Source organism: Mizuhopecten yessoensis, unplaced genomic scaffold (genome assembly GCF_002113885.1).
Source record: "Mizuhopecten yessoensis strain PY_sf001 unplaced genomic scaffold, ASM211388v2 scaffold6135_1, whole genome shotgun sequence".
Taxonomy (NCBI): Eukaryota; Metazoa; Mollusca; class Bivalvia; order Pectinida; family Pectinidae; genus Mizuhopecten; species Mizuhopecten yessoensis.
Genome location: NW_018406397.1, coordinates 946,510 through 964,180, shown reverse-complemented (window position 1 = coordinate 964,180; position 17,671 = coordinate 946,510). Strand labels below are relative to the sequence as shown.

The following is a 17,671-nucleotide window of genomic DNA, read 5'->3' as shown; positions in this document are numbered from 1 at the left end:
TATGGTCTTTTTGGTTATTTTTGTTAAATCTTCAAACATTAAAAATCATTTTGTATTGACTTCAGTAATGGATACTGAAGTCAAGATGCAGTGTATGTTGGACATCAAATTTAGCAGAAAATGCTGACAGCATATATGAAGGGGATTTAATTTGTTCTTTATTCTTCTTCAAAACTTCACCTAAATATGTTTGTATTTCCATCACAGTGATATTGAGTGTCACAACTATATGTTACTACATATACTGCCAAATCTCTCCGTCTCCTTGATTTGCATTAGAGTCCCCTATCAGTATTACTAGAGGGGACTATAGGTTTGCTTTCTGGTCGTCATTTCATATACTTTAATCACTTACAATTGCCAAATTTTGCAATTATGAATTTCTGTTGATGGCAGAATGCAGCATACAGAAATTCTGTCCATTACTGCACCACATGCAGAGTTATGGCCCCTTCACCATATGTCACTTTGCCTAGGGCTTGCCCCATTTACTCTTGTCATGTACAACTGCCAAATCTGTATGCTACTGCACATTTTTGGGAAGGTGGAGTTTCACATACTGAAATGGAGTCTGGTGCCATGCTAAATACAGAGTTATGGCCCTTCGTATTTTTTTTTATACCAGTTAGTACGGAGGTTGGGAAAGATGGAATATGTGCCATGTTCAGATTTGCACGGTTTCTGTGAAAAATCTTAGACTAGTCTTACATTGAATTTGAAAATGCGACTTCCTTTTTTCAATTTCAGTAAGGGTTTGCGATTAGGTTTTAGTTAAAGATATTCAAGCAATATTGATCTAAGGTATTCAAACACTAGAATGCTCATAATTGCTCAAACATTAGATATAAAAAGGCAGAGTCTGATAAGAAACCAATAGTATGAAACAACATTTCACAGCTGTAAGATTGTCAAGGAAGATTGTATTTGTATGATCGTGTATTGAAAAGAGAATGTTCTGCACCAGGAAATGTTTCACATGCTATGATGATGCCTTTGTATGTACAACAGAGTAAAAATGCAGGTCATTGAATATCAGGTCTTTAACTTAAGTTAAAATACTCATGAATGTTTAAACAGTGTGTTGTTCCCTATGAGCTGTATGAATTTAGAAAGGGGGAAATCGGGTAATGCTATTAATTTCCTTCATTTTACTGAATACCTGTTTTGGGAAACATAAAATACAGATAATTGCAAAAAAGAATATGCAACTTTAAGTACTAAAAGTCAGGTCATATTAAATAATCTGGTGAAATCCTGTCTTGTGTCAACTGAACCAACCTATACCGACCTACATATAAATGTATACACAAATCTTTGAACATAACACAAACACAAGTTTACATTCAAATATAATTTTTATTAAGTTTTTTTTCGTATAAAATCTATATGTTTTAGTTTTATTTCAGTTTTAGCATTTTGCTAATTTGTATAACTTAACAAATGTATACAGTACAAAGCTCATATGACATAAGGGGAGGTAATTGAATAGTTCTACATTCCTTGACTACCGGATCCCAGGGGTAAAATCTTTTTCGAGGGTAAAACAGACTACAGGACCTCTAGGGTAAAGAGGTTTATATATGCATTCAGAAAACTTGTAGTTCAGGATGCAGGGTTGTCACAAGTGGAAATACATAGGCCACCAGTAACATCAAATACAGAGGCTTGCACAGTAAAGTATAACCATACCACAACCCAATAATAAAAGCTTCAATTTTAAATGGAGGGAGTTCCTGTCGTATGACAATTATTTTTACTTCCCTTAAAAGAACTGAGAATTCTTATTCTTTTAAGTACACGGTAGTAAAAAATTTTTTTGATGTTTAAAATATTAAATATTTTTTCAAAACCGTTGAAGACGTACAATATCAGCTAATCGTCAGATACATCTGTATATTTGTCCCTTATACACGATATACATTTTAATTCACCATTATTAATAGATTCTAAATCGTTTACATTTTAAATGGAATGTTCTTCCTTTAATACAGCTTGACCCAATATATATCAAATTCTTGACCAGGGCGTGTGTTTAAATTTCAGCTTGTTGGAAAGGCCGGGTTATAAACCAGCTGTTTCAAGATGAATTTATTGGAACCAGAAAAATCAGCTATGGATTTAAAAGCTTTTTAAAAATCTTCATCCTCCTCAAAATATTTATCAGGTAACGCAGAGAGGTGTCCAGTTCCAAATCTAAATAAGTATTCCTGCCATTCCAACCACAAAAATATTAAGCCCTCCCCAAAAAAATAGTTTTATATACGAAGTATATATACTTTACATGTCTGGTATAATTGAGTATTTGTGATACAATTCCTGAATACAGAGTCGGTTACAGAATGTAGGTAAGAGAGTATTCATCAGTACTACCATTTTAAAATATGAGATATAAGTATCTTTAATATACTGTCTTTTACTGTTACCCATGAATATATAAGTATTTCTTACATTTTCAATAAGCAGTAATCAGATGGGTTACTTTCCAGGACTTTCGACTTGAAAAGTTATATTACTGCACTTGTCTGTCCTGCAGAATTTATAAACAAGATTATTATGGTATTGTGAGAGAATCTCTAGATAATAAATGTTGTTGGTGAAAGTCAACAAAGTGTTGTGTCAGTAACTAGCTAACTTATATGAATAATTATCTCCTTAACTTGTCATTAAACAGAAATTCCAAGAATTGATGATGTTAATAACCCTCTAAAATAAACCTATAACAAACTTGTTAATGATTATTAAACATTACAGGATACTTACAAAATAAACATAGCACCATCAAGTGATTCTGTAACAATATTTGTATATTTAATCCTCATATTTTCCATTAAATATTAACTTGTGACTCAGAATTTTTAAAATTATTCCTGTAATTAATCTATGGGAGATAACTGTGGAACGACAGGTTTCCCCTCCCAGGCAGGTATCTAAACATTAACATATTTAAGCTTGGTTACACAGTGTTTATAACAAGCTAATAACAGGTGAATGTGGACTCGATATAAAATAAAATGCATGAAAAATTAAAAAATATCAACGGAAAAATGCATTTGGTCTACATAATCAGGGGAGTGGTTCTATGACAGGAGAACCTTGTGAACAATGATGATGTGTGATGGGGATTTGTACAACCAATGGCTATTTTTACAGAGGACCTTGTTCTCAAATCTATGTACACACACACAAATACTCATCACCTCGCTCTTGTAGGCCTACACTCCGAGATACACACGTCTTGTTATTGTAGGCCTTATACGTGATCTGAAAATTACAACAGTTCTCTTACAGAACTCACTACTTGATATAAATTATGGAAGATTTGCATTTTTTCCTTATAACTATTTACACATCCTTATCTACACACATGTGGACGTCCTTGGTCAGATTATAAAATAAGACCCAATACAAAACTCTTATGGTCGTGCAGTATCATTCTAACCGTTGATTTCAAGTTCTGAGTAAAAAAACATGACTGACCTTTGATCCCAAATCTAGGGCGAAAGCACAATATCATGCCATTACCTTGATTCTGAGGTCAAAGCAAAATGTCTGACCTCTAATGACAGACCTGTATGATAGCACACAGCTTAAGTCTGCTAATATAATTATTAATGTTCAGTCACATACTCAACAATAATATCCCCCTAATCATTTGGCAATTTCACACAATTCTTAAACTATACATGATGCAAGTATTGGAAGAACATTAACACACATAATTATGAATTTCAAAATGTCTGCAGTTTTGCTATGTGCCTGATTCTTTCTACTTCTTTTCTGTTGGGGATAAAACAGGAAAACGAATATTTCAGTAGATTCTCTGCTTTATATGGTTACCACAGTAACACATATCTCTTGAACGAAAAACAAAATTTGGCAGTGTTTTCACAAATAATAACATGTACGTTTGTATACATGCACACGCACACACACACACACACATACACATGTTGCATGTAGGTATCACATATCAATGTAAATGACAACAATTTTCAACAACTTAAAACTATCCAGACACAAGCGGCATCACAGAATCATCACGATCGTGTATCACAACACGGAGCCCCATCTTGTCGCTTTCTTTTAGGACAAATTGGACTAGCCTACTTCTACAATCTTTGGTATTTCAAATTTTTGGCTGGATCTAACTGGAAATATTTTTATTCTGCATTTCTCGCTGAAGAAAGCTCTAAAAAACCATTTGACAAAATCAGTTCAAAATATTCTTATTCCCCATTGTCCTGTGAACATCTTCATGTTTCTGAATATAAAAGCTACTGTAACTGTGGTTTTTTTTTTATCTCCATCACTTTCATCCAACGGGGGGAAATATGTGTCTACATGATGAAGACGAAGATGGGTGATAATATTTTCCTTTCACATATGCCCTGACGTAAATGTTCATGTGAATCATGAGGCTGGCATGACCTCAGCCTGGGCTAGAATGATCACATTTTTACATAATGAAGGACACACACACTATGACATGTTTCACAGGTGTCTGAGTTTCAATGAAAAATGATTTCTCCAGACATGTGTCTCTGTGATAGGGGATGACCTTATATCCTCAACACAGGTAAACACAGATATGAGATCATTGATGGGTTGCTATGGCGATGACCTCTAGCTGGTCTGGGGTTGTGTCGTTTCTTTGGCCTCGGCCTCCACATTGTCATCGTCGTCGGTCATCACAGTGACCAGGCGCCCGACCTCCTTGCCCACCTCTCCAGCCATGTGGAACAGATTCCCCACCTTGTTGGGACCTGGTAAGTACAACAAAAATAATCACATTTATACACTGGGTAATACAGAAACCTAATGGTAATATATAGTACTATTAATGGGTAATACAGAAACCTAATGGTAATATATAGTACCATCAATGCATGGGTAATACAGAAACCTAATGGTAATATATAGTACAATTAATGGGTAATACAGAAACCTACTGGTAATATAGTACCATCAATGGGTAATACAGAAACCTACTGGTTATAAAGTACCATCAATGGGTAATATAGAAACCTACTGGTAATATATAGTACAATTAATGGGTAATACAGAAACCTACTGGTAATATAGTACCATCAATGGATAATACAGAAACCTTATGGTTATATAGTACCATCAATGGGTAATACAGAAACCTACTGGTTATATAGTACCATCAATGGGTAAAACAGAAACCTACTGGTAATATAGTACCATCAATGGGTAACACAGAAACCTACTGGTTATATAGTACCATCAATGGGTAATACAGAAACCTACATGTTATATAGTACCATCAATGGGTAAAACAGAAACCTACTGGTAATATAGTACCATCAATGGGTAATACAGAAACCTACTGGTAATATAGTACCATTAATGGGTAATACAGAAACCTACTGGTAATATAGTACCATGAATGGGTAATACAGAAACCTACTGGTTATATAGTGCCATCAATGGGTAATACAGAAGCCTACAGGTTATATAGTACCATCAATGGGAAATACAGAAACCTACTGGTAATATAGTACAATCAATGGGTAATACAGAAACTTACTGTTTATATAGTACCATCAATGGGGAATACAGAAACCTACTGGTTAAATAGTACCATCAATGGGTAATACAGAAACCTACTGGTTATATAGTACCATGAATGGGTAATACAGAAACCTACTGGTAATATAGTACCATTAATGGGTAATACAGAAAATTACTGGTAATATAGTACCATTAATGGGTAATACAGAAAATTACTGGTTATATAGTACCATCAATGGGTAATACAGAAACCTACTGGTAATATAGTACCATCAATGGGCAATACAGAAACCTACTGGTTATATAGTACCATCAATGGGCAATACAGAAACCAGTAAAGATGATGCAATATGTACCTTAAAAAGTATAATTGAGTCATTGACCTCCACTTCGTCTTGGTAAATATCACTTTCCAGGTTCATATTACATCATTTCCTCATTACAAAAAGTCCATAATTGAACATTAATGTATAGAGATTTATTTTAAAAGAGACAGGTGAAATAGGATGGAAAGAGATAGAGAAAAAGAAAGGAATGAAAGCGTGAGAGAAAGTTTGAGGTGTCTATACCTCTTGATTTGTCCTCTGTTACACTGCCGTTGGGTTCTGAGATGATATCGCTGATGTCCCCAACTTCCTCTTTACTAGGTGTGTCTGTTAACATGAAAATCAGAACAGTGTCATCATAGAAATACAATGTTATTCACCTACCAGACTACCAGGGTTTTCTCCTGGTACTCCTGTTTCCTCCCACACTAAGACCCCCGCCCCCCCNNNNCCCCCCCCTGCGCACTAACATCCAGGTCAACAAGATTGTTTAATATAAGTTGAAATAACTTGTTTCATAATTGTTGTAAAGTAAATAAACTTTATATATTCATGCAGTGTTTATTATGCCCGTCACATTGAAATACGAGGTATACATGTATATTATGTTGTTTACAAACAGTTGCTGTAATGATAAATTGGCCCTACAACAGATAGCGGAAAAGGCTTAACTTAAACTGCTGTGAACATTTCCCGTTATATAGTATTTTCACATGATATTGATAAGAAGGAGAACGGCTGCGGTGAAGTCATTACAAAGGGAGGTTATTACTGACCTGTTGTGTGGCTGTGACCATTCATTTGAGGAGTGGACTCCAGCTGAGGGCTGAACCTGTAACGAGGGGGCGGGGGCTGCTGTACATCAGATTCCTCGGAAGAGGGTGTTGTGGGCATGGACGACCCCAGACTCTGGTCCTGAGCAGGCTAAAAACATAAGTTTCGTATTTGAACCAATGTACAAGATACATTTTCCAGTCCTGTCAGATCACTTGGATAAGCACATGCATATATATCTGGAATAATAATTTCTATACAACAATAATACTCTATTCTTTGCACTTAAAGTTTATGGTATATGTCCTTTAAGAATTCTTTTACCATATCTGGAATACTTCTGTATTCTATTACAAGTTACAACCAGTATTACTGAAAACCACATTAAATGGAAACTGTTTGGTGATATTGAGCTAGGAAAGGTTAATTCCTCTATCAACCCCTCATCAAAATCCAAGGGTTCTGTCCTTCATATAGATATCTTTTTCTACACACATAACACATAAAACGAAGTTTGATGGGATTGATTCCTTCCCTCTAGCGTTCAATGTGTATATGTATAGAACTCCTAAGTTATATTATATGGTTTTATCAGTCAGATCCACAACCCCCTCCCCAGATTGCAGAGAATATAGAGCCTTTAATGGGAACATGCAAACTGCTCAGAATTTCAGATCCCTGCAAATATGTCTTGAATCAAATGAAGCTGTTGAAGTCTTGCCTTGAAATTATTTCCAATAGTACATGATATCGGGAACAACATTGAAGTTTGTCGGTAATTCATGTAGAGTGATGACTCACCTGGTCGAGAAGCTGTTTGAGGCGAGTCAGCTGGGCCTCCAGTTGCTGGTTGTGGTCCTCTAGGATCTTCATGCGTGACTCCAGACGACCTTTGTGTTGACGTAGTAACTTGGCCTCGGCGATCATTTCTGCGTCCATGTCAACATTGCAGTTATTTTCATCGTCCTCCTCTTCCAAGCCATTACCATTTTCTCGTAGTTCATTTGCTTGTTTCAGGCGGTCATACTCCTGCTGTAGTGTCCTACAAATCAGTGTTAATGTAAGGTTTGTATCAAAGCCATTTAACAAGCTGTCTGTATTGTCTTAAAAATCGTTGTCAATGAAATGTTTGCATCAAGGCCATTTAATAGACTATCTGTATTGTCTTATAAATCAATGAATTATAGTAAAGTTGTGTTTCCCCCAGGAAATCAATAATGATTAATTTCACTTAATAAATATTAAATAATGTATTCAAACATTGATACAAACTTGGTAAAATTTAATAGGTTTGTTTGTTAAAGTCTGGAATATGAAACTAGATATTTTTTAATAGATCAATCTTCTGTTTTTCACTATATATTTTTTTTTCAACTTTCCTACACTATATTCAAACTTCATTAATATTTAAAATTTGGATAAACTGGTCACAGGCCTAGGGATACCAGTCTCATCCAATCAAGAGTTAATTTTGTGGTACCATGATGTACCAAAAGTTCACTATGAGGAAAAACTTAAAATCTTTAGGAGGGACTTCCATAGATAAAGTAATATAATAAGGCTTATAAAATGAGCACAGATGCAGTTTAAAATTTCATTTATTTCATCAATATCTTCAAGTTTCAACCAAAAAGACAAACTAATTGAACCCAAAACAAATGCAACCAATTTAAACAAACTTTCCTGAAAATTAAATTGGTTCAAACAGAATTATTTTTCAATACATACATGCTGGTAGCCAGGAATATCTGTATCACAGACGTTTGACAAAACCAGATAATTGTGAACATTACCTAGTACTACAGCCTTGGTAAAACCCTCTGCGACTTATAAATGCCGAAAAATCAATAATCTCAAGTACACTATGTTCCTGTCTATTACAAAGACATGTGTCTGCCGACCCTGACCTGAAGAGGGGTCATAAGGTCACACTTACTTGTTTTCCTCCTCGAGGTCCTTGATCATGGCCTCCAGCTCGGACTTCTGATCGGAGTCCACCGCCATCATGATTTGCATTGGACTCTTTAGCTACAAAGGTACAAACATGACATTAGTGCTTACATCAGAAACACATGACAAATGCTTACATCACATATGACTCACCCGTTAGTCGGTACTGCACGGTATAAAATCAATTGCACTAGGCTTTTGACAGTACATTTTTTGCTTACTCTGCATTCATTTGTAGATATGTATATATTATTGATTAGTTCCTTTTAACTTGGGAATGAAGTACTGCTTTACAAATTTGTTGTCATATCGCCAAAGTTGAGAATTCTGATGCCAGTATATACATGTAACAATCATTAACCCACAGCAAGTTTTCTCGAAAGGTAGATAATTCCCGACCAATCAGAGTATTCGAGACAGCTTTATCTAATCACAAGTGTCCAGAAGAGCCATTGCTATAGTGGTAGTGCTGCATTAAATGGATACTTACCGTATGAGAGGTGTTTCCATTCAGACTTTGGCAGTACTGAGCAATCAGATTATGTTCGTCATCACTGTGAATGGGAGATAATTTAATTGGTAAAAATTCTTCATTAGGTTATTTGAAAACGTATGTCCCAATTTTTTCTCTTTAATATGCTCTAAATCAGCATCAACTCCAAGTAAAAATCCAAACAGAACAATATCTGGTTTTTGGAAGAATTTGCACTGATTAAGAAAGATAATGAGATTTCTCTGGTAGAAATTAGAACTCTCCTGCATGTATAGCTTTTACTGTGATTAACCCTCAAATGTCTATAAATAGACCAAAACGTGGCAAGTCAACAGTCAATCTGCACTGAAAAGGAACTTAACCAAATCTTTATAGTTTAACCCCTGAACAACTTCAACACCTTAAACTTCGTCTGAAAGCAGACACAATGATTTCATACTCAACGTGATTGAAAGGGGAATTGACGTAGCCAAAGCCTAATGCACAGACCTCTGTTCCGTTATTACCATGCATAACATTTGTTAGGTTCTACTGATTGAGATCAAATTGTTTCAAAATAGAAAAGTAAGACGGCAAGATCAATACCACAGGCACCCTGATGGCGACACGTTCAAATAAACGACAATCTTAATAAAACCTTGAAAAAAAGAAACTGCTTTTGCAGTAAATAGAAATTGCATCCTTATTCCAAAGATTTGCATTCTCAAATCATTTGAGAAAGGACAAACGCATACCAACACACATTTTTTTTTTAAATTTCTCCAAATGAATGGGAGAATCACAAATGGGAAAGACATTGCAATGAAAGCTACAATCAGAACCTATAACAGGTCCCAAGTGGGTCTTCCTGGCCATGCAGTCTTACCTCAATCACTTCCTCATTACTCCCCAGCGAGGGTACACACCTAATATTTGTGGTTTTGTACATCATAATCGGATAGAAAAAGTCAATTTGACATAATTTGTTTTTACATTTTTCTGTTTATGTAAGCAAACATCTCTAGGCTAAGATTTGATGGGAAATCAATCTTTAAAAAAAAAAAATGCGAATCGTGGAAGTGGCACTAGGAGACCAATCGACAACAGCACAAGCAGCAACAGCACATAACATTAGGTATATATATAGGTATACTTACGAGTCGGGTGTGGAGGACGCCTGTCTCTGTTCCACTTCAGCCAATCTACAACAATTCATATAGGTCATCATATTTATGCCAATAGAATACCGTTTTTAGTATCCCTAAGCACTGTTTAAAGAGTAACACCAGTTTGTGGACAGTACATAGGTTTATAGATCGTGGCTGACGGTACACAGTGTCCCCACACTGACTTAGTCCTGCCAGGTAACCCCGCACTACTTGACACTGTCTTATGTGGCAGCGATGGTAATACGTGTAGTATCATGACTGTTGGTAGCAAAAACCGAGCAATAACGACGCCATTACATGCTTGTCTGATCGCTAGAAACTGCATTAGATACAGAATGATGTCATTGGCTGATATTGAATGCGAAGTAAGATATCACTCCTTATACCAGCTGGAGAAGGTATGATGTCATTGGCAATATTGTTTCGAGATGCTGATCCATCTTCATGTGTATTAAAGTGGATCAATATTTAAGTGGAAATCATCTGAGGAAGGAAGATGACACGGAGGTTTAATTATGTTATTTCCAGGATAAAGGAGCTATAATCGTGGGAGTTATTGATCATCGGGACTAAAGCTCCCTGCAATTGATTTGAGATATTACTCGTAAGCCTTTATTTAGACACAGCACTTAGAAGTCAACTTCGTCTTGTGGTATAGCATTTGCAGGGCCAAAAGATCAACAGCTAAACAGTTTGGGTACTGACAGAGTAAGAAATTGTCCCTGTTTATTGCAGAGACAAAGACTTGATGATAGGTTGGAGATTTGGCGATGATGGAATTCTATAAAGAGGCCTATACCCTGGGTGTAATAAACAACAAGCGGCCGATCAATAATCCACATCTACACTTTTAATGCATTTTCCGACAGAATAGATTGACATGCTTGTTTACGCTAGACAATCACAATACATTATATCACAGAAGGGATTGTTTTTGTAAAGAGGAACACCCTGTAGCAGCAGAGCTTCCACCTGCCCACCCATTATCCACAGACTTAAATGGCGGGATGGTGTGACCGTCTGATTCAGGGCAGTTTCAAGAGTACCAGTAACCAGCACTTTGTAATCACGCTCTACTCCTTCTCCAAATGCACAGTACCATTTAAGACTGTGCCAATTGAACTTTGAAGTCAGGAACTTAACCATTAAAGGATGGCAATGTCGTGCCAAAGAGCTATTCACCACGGTAACCGCAGGCAACCAATCATCAGGTTTCACAGCAGTGTAGCAAAAAATGTTTAAAAATCAATAATTGTTTGCTGAATAGTTCACAAATACAGAACTAAATAACATTTGCAAAATAAAATCCACCCGTTAAATTCAATTTTAATTGCTCTGCTTTCTACTTTTCAGGACAAAACAATATGCACTTTAAAATCACAACATTTTGAAAAATAGAGGTCGAGACCATTTGAAATGTTTTGACCTTTCTGGAATGGCTTTCCTGTACTTTGATACATAAGGGGATGAATCAGTAAAATTATCCTTTGTACACAGCATTTGGCAAAATTTGAGGAATAGCAGTGACATTACAAACATGCTGAACAAATGTTGTAATTTGAAACTCCAACATGGAGCACAGGACCAGATTTCCCTCAGGGAAGCAATATTTGTAGAAGGATATTTTTTTTTTTGCCACTGATTAAACATTCAACTTTGATGATCAAATGCATCTGAACGGTTTCTAGCAGAACAAGCAATATGACATGTACAGTCAAGGCTTTAGCAGAAACAGCCACTGGCATGCACAGTTTTAATGATAAAGCATCATTCAAAAGGGATGGGAAACCTAACTCCTCAACCACATAGGTTGTCACAGGGAACTCCAGTGTTCTAGGTAACTCCAGTTTCCTCCCACATTAAGAACCCTTCTGTGCTAATTAACATCCAGGCCAACAAAACTGATTTATACAAGTTGATGAATGATGGGAAGTCCCAAAGAATTTCTGAATGGAAAATATTACCATGTTAGTATTTACCAAGCAACAATCATTTTATATTTCTAATGAATTATTATAATGGTATGAAATGGTGTACAGCACTAAGAATGATCAGCTTTGAACATCTTTTACCTTTAATGCAATAAAAAAATCAAAATTCTTTAATGAGGAATACTGTAGAAATTATTCCATACTACTGATCACAATAAAATATGTTTTGTATACAACAGAAGGTTTATAATAAGACCAGTCCTAAACCAGAGATTAAAGACAGTCTATAAAATAAACTGAAACAAAATGTCCTTTTTTGTCATTACCCAGTTACTACAGTCAAAATGAAGAGTCCCCAAAAGTAGAATTTCATTAAAATAACATTAAAATAAGTTTACAGTAAATCTTCAGATAGATAATTATTTTTTCATTTTTTAAATAGTGGTTCCCATTTATAATTCTACAGCATGTCTAAGATATAAGCAAGAATGGACCAACGTAACCTGACTTAAATTCTGCTTTTAATGAGCTTGAAATTTTTTCTTTTTTTTCTCTCTTCTTTTTGTGTGTGCAGAAATTAAACTGCCAGCCACCTTTAAAAAAAATAATTATGGAGCATCACAATTAAATTTAAAAAAATTGCCAGACATCCTGCAGGGAGTAGAGTGATCCTAGACTTAAAAATCTTGCCATGATGGAAAGCTGGACATTGACAGTGAGCAGACGGCAGCCATGTATTATTGATGGGTAAAAAGTGCCAGACCCCGCCATTGACAAACAATTAGATTGTTTACATTGCTAGAGCATCATCGCCTTCTCCCAGACATAACCTTATGGGTATATATATCAATCCTTTACTCCCATTAACTCCATAGCTTCGCTGCAATGAAGTGCAATCCAATTCAAAATCTATTTCCTTATTTGAAAAAGAAAAAAATGAAAGCAATGTATAAAGCTATTAACTAAATGAGATTTTAGCACAAATAGGTTTTCTGTGAACACTTACTGTATCATATATCATTTAGAATACTGACTTTTACGGAAACGTTTTTTTAAATACATGTGAAGTTTTATTATGTGACCTTTGTATGACAGTTATATTATTGAACATTGATGTCTTGTGAAATTTTCCAAAAATTATGCAAATATTGACTTTTTGTGAATACTTTTATAAAACCTTATTTTTGTGAATATTTGTTTTGTAAACAATACTTTTTAATATTTGTGTCCATATCTATTTATTTTCTTATACTTTTTTTTGTAAATATCTATTTTTGTGAATATTTTTGAGTGTGAATATTTATGCATTTTTTTAATTTTATTTTCATTAATATTTGCAAATATTTGATTTTTGAACCATTTTGTTAGGACTGCATTTTGCAAACGAAAATGAATATAAATATTTTTTGTGAATATTTCTGTGAATAATTATCTGTGTTTACATTTATTTTTGTGACTACTGTAAATATTTTTTGAAAGTATTTATTTTTGTAAATAATAAAGATATGCGAATATTTGTGCAAGTCCTTTTTTGTGTGCACTTCATTCTCTGATTACGCTTCAAACCGTTTATTTGTAAGGATTTTATCCCCTAATAATATTTGTGTAATTACTGGTAGTTACTTTAGTGCACTTCTATTTTCCTGTCGATGCATCAAACAATATATTTTGTAAGGATAAAAATTGATTTGTAAGAATGGAAAATAATATGCAGGGTTTACAATGTAATCATAAGGATAACTTATTTGTTTCCTAAGCATAACAATTTATTCCCCAGGACTAAAATTTGCAAAAACAATCACATCCGATGATAAATTTTAACCATCCTTTCTGTAAGTTACAATTGTAGAAAGCTTTATTTGTCGTGGTGACACTTAAGCCATGAGATGGTATATGACAACCTCGCAGGGATATATTCCCCTCAAGCATACTCCTAGTGAGAATTTGAACCAAATACTCTAGAAATGTGTCTCATTTAACTTTCTAGAACTGTTCCAGACTTTTTCACAGGGGATTAGATATGAGAAATATTTGCACCATTTCTAGTTTTGAATTACACACACTAAAATAGAAAATACCACACATGTGTTCATCTGATCTCTCAAATTGTATGAGAAAATTGAGCGTATGGATATATTTTACGAAGTTTTTATTCTAAGTGAAATATATCCATTTGCACAATACAGTTGGTGACCACCGTTGTGCTTCCCACCTCATGTGCCAACAATGGTCGACAACAGTGCGATGGAAATTACACCAACTCTCTCAACAAGAAATAAGCTTGTAATGATAAATATATCTATGAATGAAAAAATGAGGAGGAAAGAGAAACCACACTTACCTGTTTGCATAAAGTTCAAGGCGGGAATGCATGTCTTGTGATGATATACTATGCTGCGGGGACGGTGACGGACTGAAACAAAGAAAATTAAAGTTTAGCATCAACAAGTCAAAAAAAAAAATGTTTTATTGACAGGTTTTCTGACTGGAAGTTCACAGTAAACAAATATGTTGTTCATGTCAATGATATCTGCTGGTCTTTTTAACATTTATACAAACTAAGTATAGAAATCAAAGATGATACCGCCTGGAAATCGACAATCTGTACATGATATACTAAGATTTTACATGGAAAAGAACACAGACTTTTATAAAGCAAAATGCACACAATTTTAAGATATTCAAAGATGAACAGTCTTTTTTAAAAACCTTTTGATATTTTTTTTACTTGCCTACACAAACATGAAACTTAAAAACAATACCAGTAATTGATAATCCAGTTACTCGAATCTCCGATGTAATTGACAGAAGCTATATGGACGAGAATATGTAGGTGGCAATGCTAAATAAACCACCGTTATACTCAACCAAGGAAACCAGTATCAAGTACCGAAATCTTAAACGCTTCAAAACATGTAAACGAATTCCAATACACATACTGTTGAGAAGGAACATTCAATTTCTTGACATACAATATTCGGCTAATTTTTGAAACAAACGTCTCCAGTTTTCAGTATCAATGTCCAGAGTCAGAACATCAGATTCAAGTAAGTAAAGAAAACACACAGATTTTAGACAAAAGTCAATCGACTCGTAACGTGTCAATCAAATTGACAGTATAAATACCCAGAGTGAGGCTCAAGTTTTCAGCAAATGAATGACCAATAGGAAATCCCAGATAAGCGCGTCAACCTAGCAGTGTAATTGTTTTGAATAAGGTTTGATTTCACATGAGTGGATAAAACACAAATTTGGTATCAAGGTCCCAAAATTCTTGGCGAGAAATTCCAGAGTGAGTCTAGTGAGTGAATGACAAACCTAACTTTAAGAACCTAGACCTCTAGATGTCAGTATGAATGTCCAGTGTGAGGCTCAAGTTCCAATGAATGAACGACCAATGTGTCCAGACAAACAGAACCAACAATATCGGGGCTAGGGGTATCCTCTTAGTCTGGTCTTATACAGATGAGTCTCCTAAAAGCCAGGCACACATGGAATCACATCTAATAAATGACCACAGCGCCAGTGAGTGTCCGAGAGGATGGTTCTGGACTGCCCCGAGAGCCACTACTGAAAGACAACTGACAGGCAGTGGCTAGGCTAGCACCGACAAGTCGGTCAAAACTCGTATAAATATGGCACGGTATCACACCGAATACAGCAGGTAATGATCTGGCGCCAAAAGCAATCAAACGAAGGTGCTTTACTGTCAGGATAACAACAACAGGTGCCCCGGCGTGATCCTCCGCTGTGTCCCACGATACCCTATCTACAACGGATCAGTCTGAGTAAATGGTAAAGCTGCGAAGTGGATTTATACCGTACCCGTAGATCTGTACAGTCAACTATTTAGGGTCCCACAGGAATACCGTCAAAGCCTGAGAGTTTCTGGAGTCACACCAAGCAAAACCTCGCTTCTGACAACTTACCGTAATTAGTATCTACCAACTGCAATTTACGCTCTCACCAAATGGAGAAAAATTGAGATGGTGCGATCAATACTATAGTCAGGGACGTTTAAGTTTCCCAGAAATACCCCACGAGGCCATACATCAAGCTCTGTGTGATAAATATACAGTGATAACAGTAGGTGGCATGGAGGAACACGATTCTATGTCCCTTATTGGAATAGAATGTGACCAGCACACCACAATGGATCACCTGATGGAGTCTGTACAAATGATTTCTACGTGCTGTTGGGAAAACACGTTATCCTGCCATATCAGGAAAATGGACCTTAACGAGAACAAAGCTTCCTACATATATTGATAAAACTGTTTCATCTCCCGTTTGTCTTCCCCGCCTGACGTGTGTGTCTACCATTTGCTGGCTGTAGATGGTTGCTTTGTATGTTCGTGATGGTGACAAATACACAGTTCTCATTTTATAAAAAATATATTTCAGTCAAAATGAATGTTTCAAAAGGGGTTTAACTGTTTTTATGAAAGTTTCAAATTCTAGTTTGGTGTACTTTTTAAGTATGGCTATATGCATGCACATTCCCCATCAACCTCACTTAGCAGGAACTGGGAATAAACCTGACAAATATGCCCACACAGAAGTGATGAATGGGCTCAGTCATGGAGTACGAAACCAAAGGCATACAGTTGATGCCTACTCATTGCACAAAGAGCTTGCATGATATATGGATCCTTTGAAGGAAGAACAAAGTTTTTATGCAAATATACCTAGACACACGTATGAAAAATAAAATTAAAAAACAACTTCATACGAAGGGGTTGGCATGATATAGATCCTTTTGAGGAATAAAAATATTAAAAGAAAAATCCAAACAAAGGCTACACAAAATCAAACATACCTAAGCTCATAAAACCACCACCCTTCACAACTAACTGGCATTGATATGAATATATATGAATGCAGAGAGTTTAGTATCAACTCACGGAAATATGAATTTCACTAAGATTATACGCAGAAAATTCACATTCGGACACCTGAAAAAACCCAAGCAGATGTCAAAACATCCTCATTGTATACATTTGTAATAGCCCTAGATGGATTACAACATACACACAAAGAAAGAAATTTGATTTGTCTTGCCTGTGATGTTCAGAGTTGCTACCTGTGTGACAATTATATAGACGGCAGCATCAGAGAACTGCCTGCTGAAAACGGCAGGAGCAGCTTTCATTGCGTTTACGACGCACTGTTCATAACACATACCAGTATTGATTAAGCCCAAAGAAACAGAACAATATGCATTACCGTACCTGTGAATGGTGAGAATTCCCATAATCCTCGAGAATTTTCTCCGCAGAGAATTTGTGCACAAGGCGTGGATATCCAGCAGACGGTAGCTTTTAATCATAGACAAATTTGAGGGAGGACCCCTGTCACATTCAAAAACACTGAAGGAATGATTCTTCGATCAATCCGCGGTGTCTAACAAATCTAGAGATACTGCGTAGTTTCTAGACCGATCGACAGATGACCTAAAAGAATATATTCTCTGTGATGCAAGATTAGAGAGACTCAGAGATTGAGTACAAAAGC

At 35.7% G+C, this 17,671-nt stretch overlaps 1 protein-coding gene across 2 annotated transcripts in view; it reads right to left on the bottom strand.

The window, feature by feature from the left end:
• Nucleotides 1–1,818: 1,818 nt before the first annotated feature.
• Nucleotides 1,819–17,671, bottom strand: part of LOC110451544 (dystrophin-like) — a 120,861-nt gene continuing 105,008 nt past the window's right edge. For both annotated transcript variants that reach the window (XM_021499627.1, XM_021499628.1), the window contains 8 exons: nt 14,499–14,570; nt 10,215–10,259; nt 9,076–9,139; nt 8,572–8,663; nt 7,437–7,677; nt 6,638–6,785; nt 6,105–6,188; nt 1,819–4,763 (listed from right to left, as the gene is read on the bottom strand). In XM_021499627.1, coding sequence (XP_021355302.1) covers nt 4,624–4,763; nt 6,105–6,188; nt 6,638–6,785; nt 7,437–7,677; nt 8,572–8,663; nt 9,076–9,139; nt 10,215–10,259; nt 14,499–14,570 — 886 coding nt within the window. In that variant the 3' untranslated portion in view covers nt 1,819–4,623. The remainder of the gene's footprint in view (nt 4,764–6,104; nt 6,189–6,637; nt 6,786–7,436; nt 7,678–8,571; nt 8,664–9,075; nt 9,140–10,214; nt 10,260–14,498; nt 14,571–17,671) is intronic.